This window comes from Arachis stenosperma, chromosome 6 (genome assembly GCF_014773155.1).
Source record: "Arachis stenosperma cultivar V10309 chromosome 6, arast.V10309.gnm1.PFL2, whole genome shotgun sequence".
In the NCBI taxonomy this organism is placed as follows: domain Eukaryota; kingdom Viridiplantae; phylum Streptophyta; class Magnoliopsida; order Fabales; family Fabaceae; genus Arachis; species Arachis stenosperma.
Window position 1 is genome coordinate 66,671,876 of NC_080382.1, and position 11,503 is coordinate 66,683,378.

At 33.5% G+C, this 11,503-nt stretch overlaps 1 protein-coding gene across 2 annotated transcripts; it reads right to left on the minus strand.

Moving 5' to 3' along the window:
• Nucleotides 1-3,926: 3,926 nt before the first annotated feature.
• LOC130936427 (protein WHAT'S THIS FACTOR 1 homolog, chloroplastic-like) lies at nt 3,927-10,885 on the minus strand. Of its 2 annotated transcripts, none has more exons than XM_057866493.1 (2): nt 10,463-10,885; nt 3,927-9,402 (listed from the first exon to the last, which is right to left on the minus strand). In XM_057866493.1, the coding sequence occupies exon 2, from the start codon at nt 9,250-9,252 to the stop codon at nt 7,978-7,980; it is 1,275 nt and encodes a 424-aa protein (XP_057722476.1). In that variant the 5' UTR covers nt 9,253-9,402; nt 10,463-10,885; the 3' UTR covers nt 3,927-7,977. The 2 variants fall into 2 exon arrangements, with proteins under 2 accessions (XP_057722476.1, XP_057722475.1); XM_057866492.1 differs by having other exon boundaries at nt 3,927-10,014.
• Between the last annotated feature and the right edge of the window lie 618 nt (nt 10,886-11,503).

The window sequence follows — 11,503 nt, forward strand, 5'->3', positions numbered from 1 at the left end:
GCCTATGATGCAAGGAGATGAACACCCTTACACTAGAAAGGTCAACTTTGATCAAAGGTTGGACCAAGTCCTTATAGACATTTGTGAAGAGGGCGCTCAATGGAAGAGAGATTCAAGTGGGAAGCCGGTTCAACTGAGAAGGCATGACCTCAAGCCCGTGGCTAGGGGATGGTTGGAGTTTATCCAACGCTCAATTATTCCCACTAGCAACCGGTCCGAAGTTACTATAGACCGGGCCATCATGATTCATAGCATCATGATTGGAGAGGAGGTAGAAGTTTATGAGGTTATAGCCCAAGAACTTTATAAGGTGGCGGACAAGTCCTCTACCTTGGCAAGGTTAGCCTTTCCTCATCTCATTTGTCACCTCTGTTATTCAGTTGGAATTGACATAGAGGGAAACATCCTCATTGATGAGGACAAGCCCATCACTAAGAAAAGGATGGCGAAAACAAGAGATCCCACTCATCATGAAATCCCTGAGATGCCTCAAGGGATGCACTTTCCTCCACAAAACTATTGGGAGCAAATCAACACCTCCCTAGGAGAATTGAGTTCCAGCATGAGACAACTAAGGGTGGAGCACCAAGAACATTCCATTTTCCTCCATGAAATTAGAGAAGATCAAAGAATCATGAGAGAGGAGCAACAAAGGCAAGGAAGAGACATTGAGGAGCTCAAACACTCCATAAGATCTTCAAGAGGAAGAACAAGCCGCCATCACTAAGGTGGACCCGTTCTTTAATTTTCTTGTTCTCTATTTTCCTGTTTTTCGAATTTCATGCTTATGTTTATCTATGTTTGTGTCTTATGATCATTAGTGTCTTAGTGTCTATGCCTTAAAGTTATGAATGTCCTATGAATCCATCACCTTTCTTAAATGAAAAATGTTCTTAATTGAAAAAGAGAAGAATTGCATGAATTTTAAATTTTATAACAGATTAATTATTTTGATGTGGTGGCAATATTTTGGTTTCTGAATGTATGCTTGAACAGTGCATATGCCTTTTGAACTTGTTGTTCATGAATGTTGGCTTTTGAAAGAATGATGAAAAAGGAGACATGTTACTGAGGATCTGAAAAATCATAAAAATGATTCTTGAAGCAAGAAAAAGCAGTGAATACAAAAAAAAAACGAAAAAAAAAGAGAAAAGGGAAAAAGAAAAAGAAAAAAATAAAGTTGTGATCCAAGGCAAAAAAGAGTGTGCTTAAGAACCCTGGACACTTCTAATTGGGGACTCTAGCAAAGCTGAGTCACAATCTGAAAAGGTTCACCCAGTTATGTGTCTGTGGCATGAATGTATCCGGTGGTAATATTGGAAGACAGAGTGCTTTGGGCCACGGCCAAGACTCATAAAGTAGCTGTGTTCAAGAATCATCATACTTAACTAGGAGAATCAATAACACTATCTGGATTCTGAGTTCCTATAGAAGCCAATCATTCTGAATTTCAAAGGATAGAGTGAGATGCCAAAACTATTCAGAGGCAAAAAGCTAAAAGCCCCGCTCATCTAATTAATACTGATCTTCATAGATGTTTTTAGAATTCATTGCATATTCTCTTCTTTTTATCTTATTTGATTTTCAGTTGCTTGGGGACAAGCAACAATTTAAGTTTGGTGTTGTGATGAGCGGATAATTTATACGCTTTTTGGCATTATTTTTAGTATGTTTTAGTTAGTTTTTATTATATTTTTATTAGTGTTTAGTTAAAATTCACTTTTCTAGACTTTACTATGAGTTTGTGTGTTTTTCGATCCAAACTTTATCGATTTAAACCCGATTTTAATGTAACCGAAAAATAGTATAATTTTACTGGGTCTAAAATTAAATAAAAATTTTAAAAATAAACTCAATTATTATTTAAGGTTAGATTTAAATCAAGACAAATTTAACTTCACTTAATCCATATACAACCCTAGCCTCTAGTTATTCAAGTATTAGCATTTATTGTTTTGTTCCTACCCCATATGCAACTACCCCAAAGATTATTTTATTTAAAATCAAATGCCATTTTAGATAGGGATGGCCAAATTGAACTTTGTTGTTGAGCAATAATTCCATTACAATTCAATGTTATCCAAAGAATAAGGTGACAATTAAACTATGAAGATTTACTCTTAGAATAAATTAGTCTTTAAAGATAAAAAAATATCAACAAAATTTTTTAAAATAATAAATATGAACACATAATTTATAAATTAATCTTTATAATTAAAATAAAAATTTTAATTTAAACTAATTTATCTATATTTATTATCTTAAAAAATTTTATTAATATTTTTTATTTATTAATCTTTATTATCTCACGCATTTATTTATTACCTTACTCCTATTAAAATGATAAGAATAATAATTGCATTACAATTAAACCACTGCTGAGATGTAGCTTATTTCATCAGACATGCAGGTGACATGGGAATGATTAGGAACATAAAAATACGGAGTTAATTGTTAAATTTGTCTTTAAAAGATGATTTATCTTTTAAATTAATTTTTAAAAATTTTTTTAGTCATATTAATTCTTAAAAGATAAAACTTAAGTGAAATTGATCTTTTCGTTAGTTAGATAATAACGGATGATGACGTGTCACATTAAATGCCACGTGACATAATTATGTGGCAGGTTAATGCCACATGTCACAATATGATTGATTGACATGTCAGGTCAGTGCCATTTAGCATGCCACGTGTCACTTGATATGTAAAAAATTATTTATAATCAAAATAGTCTTTGAAAATTTAGATCTAAGTCATTTTCATCCTTAAAATTTAAAAAATTAATCAAATTAGTTCTTATATACATTTTTTTATAATATTAAATTTGAAGTATATTTTATAGTACTAATTTTAATATTATTTCTTAATAAATAAAATTTTCTTTACATAAAATAATAAAAATTATTTAAATTATTATAAAATTATTTTGTCATTTGTATTTTAAATTGTATATTATCAAATTATTGTTGATTATATATTTAAAAATTTAATATTTTAAGTTTATAATTTTTTTAAAATAACTATTATATATATTTATTTAGTGAGATATAAAATATTAAAATATTTAAAATAACTACTATATTTATTTAGTGAAATTCAAAATATTGAAACTCTAATTTTTTAATATTTTAAAATAACAATAATTTGATAAACTCGTTTAAATAAAAAAAATATCACTATAAAAATTACAATTTGAAAATATAAAATTTAAAATACAAATGACAATAATTATTATAAAATTATTTTCATTTGTATTTTAAATTTTATATTTTCAAATTGTAATTTTTATAGTGATATTTTTTTTATTTAAACGAGTTTATCAAATTATTGTTATTTTAAAATATTAAAAAATTAGAGTTTCAATATTTTGAATTTCACTAAATAAATATAGTAGTTATTTTAAATATTTTAATATTTTATATCTCACTAAATAAATATATATAATAGTTATTTTAAAAAAATTATAAACTTAAAATATTAAATTTTTAAATATATAATCAACAATAATTTGATAATATACAATTTAATTTTATGTAAACAAAATTTATTTATTAAGGTCTAAAAAATAATATTAAAATTAGTACCATAAAAAATACTTTAAATTTAATATTATGAAGAAAAAATAAGAAAAATTTATATAAAGACTAATTTGATTAATTTTTAAAATTTTAAGGACGAAAATGGCTTACGTATAAATTTTCAAGAACTATTTTGATTATGAATAACTTTTTTACACGTCAAGTGACACATGACATGCTAAGTGTCACTAACCTAATTCGTCAATCAATTATCTTGTGACACGTGGCATTAACCTACCACGTCATCATGCCGTTATTATCTAACTAACGAAATGACCAATTTGACTTACGTTTTATTTTTTAAATACTAATATAATTAAAATGATCTTTTAAAAACTAATTTAAATAATGAATAATTTTTCAGAAACGAATTTCACTATTAACTCTAAAAATGTGGATTTAAGTGTCACATTTCAACACCACACTTTCGAGGAGAGGTTTACAAAGAGGGGATTTCTCCTTTCGGAGGCTAATTGATTAAACTTTTGAATCTTTGTAAAATCAAATCCTTCAAGGAGGAGTGTTAAGTAAAATATCAACAGAATTCAATGACACAAAAAATTACAAGCAGCAACGTGTATACTGTATATCAATTACAATTGTGCATGACAATCTACTTAGCCAAAGATATCAAAACTATATCTGTCAATTTCCTTGTACATTTTACTTGTCTATGATGGTCGTCAAAACAAAGGAATGCATGAACATGCTTTTTTATATAGAGGAGGTAACAGGATAAGGCATGTTTGAATTCACTTTGTGGGACCCTTTCTCTTGTTTGTCTGCTACAATAGATCTCCTCATCAACACAGTTCAAAACAAGACATGATGATGCAAATTCACCATCCCTTGGAACCAAGCATCCTTGACCCTTGACCCTTTGAAAGATTCCAGGATTTGAAGCACTCAACGAAGATACCAAAACAAAAGCATTAACGTCACAGATTACATAAATTATTCAAAGGAACATGCTTTTCAATTCCAGGGAAGAAGAGATCAAAAGGTATTGAAATATTTGGAATGTCAAACATCACATCAATTCAGATGAATCAAACATAAACAATGCCTTAGTGAGAGAGACAGGTCAGAAATTAACTCCATGATATGTGGCAAATTGTATGACAATGGCAAGACATCATGCTTATTTATTGACCAAGGGTACCAAAATATATGCGAAACGATTATCAGAATAATCAACCAGAAAGTAAATAAAAACAAGAAAATACAACAGATACAAAAAAACCTTATCCAAACACGTGCAAAAATTTTATCCTGGTTTCTAAAAAAATTCCTAATATAGTACAGATTAATCAAGTGCAAAATAACAGGATATGTAGATAATCAAAACTTAATCTGATAGTTAGAAGTTGAAAAACTTACACCAAGAATTATTTTCCTATTTACTTAATCAAGTTGATATGTTTTGGAAAACCAAAACAACATATGAAGCGCAGGTACAAGTAATTACACAAGAATCATTTAATACTTCTTAGGGAATAAAGCACTTCTTTTTGGTCAAATGTTCCTTTAGCAAAATTCAATCATTTGATCTTTTTGAAGCTAAATAAGCAAACAAAAACACAACATATGGCGAAAGATTTAGACAAAAAAGATAAATAAAGAAAAGAAGAATGAAGACATCATAGAACATGTGAACAATGAGCACTCAAGCAATCCTAAATTTCTTTGTCAAATTAGATCCCTCAATGGCTATAGGTATATAACATACAAAGGGAGACAGAGAACATGAATGATGTATCACCATTAAGGAAAGTAATGAAATCCATCACTCGGTTGTATGTGACCAATAGCAAACTAGTACAATAATAGTTTGAAAAAAAAATAGTAGTATGACACAATAACAAGCTAATAAAATTATTTTAAATGAGAATGCTAGCAATGCCCTCAGATTTCAGTGACTAGCACTTTGCCAATATCCATAAAAGCCTCTCAACATCCATCAAGGTGGGTGAACACAGCACCGCAACCTCCACCATCTCTATCCACTGCCAGTTGTGATGCCAATAATAATAATAATAATAATAATAATAATAATAATAATAGCAAGTTGTGGTAACAGTGAAGAGGATGGAATAGAAGGAGAAGAAGAAGAAGAAGAAGACGAACAACACAACAAAAGCAGCAGCTTACTTAATGATGGAAGTTGGAACAGAGGAAAGGGATGGAGAGGCTTTGCATCATGTCCAAATATTACATCACTGGGCACATCAAAAAGTGGTTATTACATCGGGTAGAATGATGGAAAATTTTGTTATTTAAAAGATGCATCAAATATTTCATCTGGACAAAATATAGCTTTTAAAAGATGCATCAAATATAGTTTTTAGAAGAACAAATAAATGAGACATGTAGATATACTCACCAATAAACACTTAAATCAAACTGAAACTATAGCTGATGCATCTGAATTACTCATAGTCCAAGTTTGAAACTATTGCTTATTTAAGCATCCACACAACATAAACCACTAATTCACAAATGTGGTATAAGCATATTCAATAAACAAGCTAATGTTATGGAATATTGACTGTATAAGCATAAGGCCATGGCAAAAAAGGACTAATAACTATGCAAATGAGCAGTTCCAAAAAAAGAACAAAACAATGCATCCAGCCATGATGATCAGGTCAGAGTAAAGAAAAATAAGGGTCATAAGAGCAATGCACAATTTTCTGATATTCTGTTCTCATGAAGGCTCTTTAAAGGAAAATGATTTTGCACCCGGTTAATTTTCGGGTGGTTGGGAGGTGAGATAAAAATAGAACACAACCCTCGGATTTCATGGCCAAGAGCAAATTCATATACAGCTTTTGCAGCAAGCTTTATCCACATCCTTTGTGCACATTTTACAACCAGCAGTGAGGATCATGATGACGATGCAGACAAAGGTGGTGGTGGTTCACATCCAGTTATAAACAAAGCCATGAAACCATTCAGTAGTCAGTTTCTTGTTTGTTCTGTCACTAGGCAGGAGGACAAACAATGTTAATATAAAAAATGAAGTGTAAAATAAAAGGATAGACATGCACATCACTTTACAACAACAAGAAATGAAATCAATAACAAAGAGATAGATAGCAAAACGGAACCTTCAATTATACAGCCACTTAACCAGAAAAAGTGAATACACAGCCCTGAGGTTTAATACCTACAAATAAACTACTGCTTTTTCCCACCGATTTCATTCATAGCCTTCAAGCACCATCTGGAAGATACATAATAATTCATATATATATTTATACACACGTGCGGCATATGCGTGCGCACACACACACACCCCACAGAATAGGATTAAGTGAGTGTGAGTGAGCAAGTGAGCGAGCAAGAGCCAGAGAGAGAGAGATGGTGGAAGGCAAGTGATGAACTTAACACCACAACAAAACTGTTCAATACATTTTGAATTGTGCATCATTGGGCAATCACCACTGACCATTATCCAAAGAAAATAACAAAGAATATCGGAAGATAAGGTTTTCTTTTTTAACTCAACAGCAACTATGAAGAGAAGGGACGCAGGTATCTTATATTAGAGTTATGTGCGTTTTAACTGGACTATGCGCTCAGTCTCTCTTCTAGTATATACAAAGTACAGCTTACACATGCCGTTGAATCATCAGCAATGAGGCATAAAGTAAATACAACCCAGCCAAACCAAAATTTAATTCAGAAAACCAGTTCCAAAAGTCAAATCGCCAATTTAAGGCACCATATCAAACCAAAAACAAAAGTTCAATCCATATGGGCGACCTTGTGTATGTATGCATACCTAGCAGGGAGGGAAGGGTAAAATAATACGGCTGGAAGTGAACCGAGCTGAGCCGAGCTAGACCAAGTTCAAGCTCAGCTCACAAAAATTGAGCTTGGCTCACGGCTCGGCTCATTAACAATCGAGCCTATTTCTCAAGCTCAAGCTTGGCTCATCAAAAGCTCACGAGCTGGCTCGAGCTCACGAGCTAGCTCAAATAATAAGAACATAATCTATAATTCTATATCAATAAATTATAACTTATATATTTTAAAATATTTAAAAAGATCAATTTTATATATTGTTTATCTATAAATAAATTATTATAATTATTAATACACATCTTATATGCATTTAATCTATATTTTTAATATTATATATATTCATATGAAACAGTAATATATGAAACAGTAATATCCAAGCTCAAGCTCGACTTATTTAATTTATGAGTTCAATTCCAAGCTCAAGCTTAATTCACCAGCTCACGAGTTTAGCTTATCGAGCTATTAACGAGTCGAGCTCGAGCTGGCTCATGAGCTGGCTTGACTCACTTCCAGCCCTTCAAGGGTTAATATCAAATTTATATAAACCAAATACGCAAATTAAACTATCACACTCACACCTCAAAGAATTTCATGAAGTATCATCATCAAACAGAACTTTATAAAACCGTTTCCTTTCCTCTGGGTCAAACAAACCTCCCAGCTTGTTGTCTCCATCCTCATCATCATCTGAGTCAGCATTTTCACTTCTCCTCCTCCTACACTTTACTTCATCTACTCTAGCCAAAGGAACACCTTTCTTCCTCCTCTTCTCCATATTTATGTGGCGCCGCCTCTGATTGTACTCATGAAGCCCCTCCTGCATCAGTTCCCCAAATTTCTCCTTCACAACAACCAGAGGATCCTTTTCGACAAGTTTAGACCCAACATACGCCTCCCTAAGAAGAACTGTGTAAATCTGATACTTGTTGGAAACATAGAAAATCCCAGGGTGCTTGAGCAACAACACATTCAACCTATCAGGCAAAGCAAACTCCCTCCTAAAATGACCCAACTTCACTATTGAGGCTTTCTTCCAAAGAGTCAAAGACAACACCTCATGTACCAATCCCACATTCCTCTTCTCCATCTCTTTCGACCCTTCCACCAATTCCCTGGGGTCCACGTAAGGCGAAAAGTAAGGAACCAAATCGAATTCATGAAATCTCTCCCATGATTTCACCCAACTGAAAGGCAAAGAACACGAGAACGTTGGCCTTATATTGCCGCTCCTCCTGGCCGCAGTCTCCACTGTGGATACAGCAAATTGAGGGTCCCAGTGAACCAATTCAATCTCCATAGAGCTCTTCCTCCCTCCCTCGTTAACAACACGAAACAAATTCGGGTACTTTGCAACAATCCTAACTATATAATCATCGGGAAACCCTAAATTCCTTTTCAGCTCATTGATTTTCAGAACATTAATCCTCTTGTTGACACTCATCATAAGTAATTTTGCTAACCTGCAAACAAAAGCATTTTCTTGAGACTCCCTAACAGATTCCTCCTCTTCGACAAGGCTCATCATGCGCTTGGAGAGGTGACAGCAGTGTTCCTCACTGGTGAAAGTAACGTTGAAGCAGGAAGGGTACTTGTGGAGCCAGTTGAGGGCTTTGCCTTTGAGGTCAAGGGTTTTGAACTTCTTCCGAAGGAATGCAATGGGGATCTCTTGGTTTGGATGGCGGAGGATGATGTTCTTGATCTGGTTGTTGACAATCCAACGGCGGTTGCGGGAGAGTGCAGATTCGAGGTCTGGATCCTTCTTCATGGACCACAGGGAGAAGGTTCGGTGGAGAATAGAAAGGCATTGTGGTTGTTGTAAAGACAGAATCGCAGGACCACGACGATGAATTCGTCTTGTGAGCATGAGATTTGGTCTATTGAGACGAAAAGAATGTGACAAATGGTTCGAAACATAGTTGTAAGAACCAAACAGGTAATCGGACCGATCAGACTATTGGTTTACTGGTTTATTGGTTCAACCGATAAGTTACTGGTTGAACTGGTAAAACCAGTCCTACGTAAATAAAAAATATAAAATAGTCAAAAACTTAAAATTAAAATTTGAAATACATATCTTTACTAATATTTTAACATTTTATGAAGAATCAAGTCTCAAATCCCAAAATAAACTAATACAAAAGATAGACATAAAATTAGTTAGCACTACTACAGATCTACAATAGTATCTTAATTTGACACAAATAATAATCTATGAACTATATCGAAAGAATAATTTCAAAGTCTGGGTATCTTTATTCATCTAAAACATGTGAAACGGCAATATAAAATCAGCAGCTATTAGAAATTCACATAATCTATCTCCTATCCAACAATATAAATTAGGAAGCTTAGCAAGTATACCACTGTACTTTCATGGAATACTAATCTTCTGATATTTATGACCATAGAGACTAATATTAAAAGATTAATGTGGTCCAGATCTAGTGTAGAAAAAATATGGTGGGCATGATTTTTTGGAAGTCCACGATTGGCCTGCAACAGGTCTCTATTTGTGTAATTTTTGTTCAGCAAGTTCTTTAGTGAGCAGTTAGCCAAGCCGATGAATCTCCTCTACATCCTACCATATTTGTCACCTTAAAGCAAAAATGGAACAATCTAAGATCCCCTGCAAGAGGCGATGAACAATCATTACTCTTCATTTAATCTTACCTTGCATTCCAAATCACATTCTTCATTCAATCCTAATTTCCATTCCAAATGCGTACCTACTTCATTTTCTGCTAAAATGTTTTCTATCCACAATATCCATAATTTCAACTCAAACCTACTTAAAATCCTCTCCTCTCAATTCTCATCAACTGAACAAACACCACTTCAAATGCTCAAACCAATCTTTCTAACAATTAAAATGGCAATGTCACAATCTTACTCTCCTTAATTTTCCTATAAATTGAAAATTAACAGCAACAGTGCAGCACAATGACAGCAACAAAAATAACCATAAACACCAATCATCATAAAAAAACAGCAATCCACCATTCACAGCAACATCATTAATCAATCACTCACTTAATCAACTTGTAACTCAATAACTGAATAACTAAAAAAAATACCTGATAGCTGATGCACCGAGTTGCAGAACGCGGCAGAGAAGAGAGAAACCAAGCTGTCACGGCGAAGCAGTGACTGGCGAGGGGGAGGCAGCAGTGACGGCAAGCCACGCCGGACGAGGACGCGACGACAACAACGAGGGACGCACAGAGACGCGACGACGCAGGGCAGGCGAGCCAATAACGGAGGCGTCGACGCAACGACGGAGACGCAGAGGAGCCGGCGAGACGAGGCAGCGGAGCCGGGGATTGCAAGTCTGAGAGAGAGACACTTGCCCTCTTCACTTCTTCGAACTCGAGGGAGAGGGAGGCTGGGATTCACTTCTTGAGGGCTAGGTTAGCTAGGGTTATTTTTCAAAAAACATTGAACCGGTCCTGTTATAAAAACCACCGGTTCGCTGATTTTAACTAAAACCAATCGGTCCAAACCGGTTCACACTGGTTCTTTTCCTTCTGTGGTCCAAAATCTTAATCGGATCAAACTTATGTCCAGTTCACCGGTTTCCGGTCCAACCGGCTAATTCGATCCGGTTCCTGCAACTATAGTTTGAAGTCGCGTTAGGGTTCATCGTGGTTCAGAACCAATTCCAATTAGGCAATTAACAATCACATTATAGTCTATTAATAATTAACAATCAATTCTAAAAATGGTGCATCCCTGTTAATTTTATTTACAGAATCATAATATCATAAACAGTAAAACTGACTAACTAAATACCAATCTCCAAACATTTTCTTTCCAATTCAAAATTAGCAAACCAACACAAAATCAACAATCGGCAGAATAACTAAATTAGTAATTAGCAAGCTTTTCATCTAACAAATTGACAAATTCAAGTCTCATCATAAATTCATAACCAAACAATTAGTCAATTACATTACATACATAGCATCATAAGAGATCAGAATTCACAACCACACAAAATTAACTAAATTAACCAAATCATATTTTTTGTTATGAACAACAGATTAAAAACAAAAAAAAAGTAAGCAAGAACAATTAAGTAACCTTCGGTTGGTCTTCCAACGAGCAGAGTATAAAGG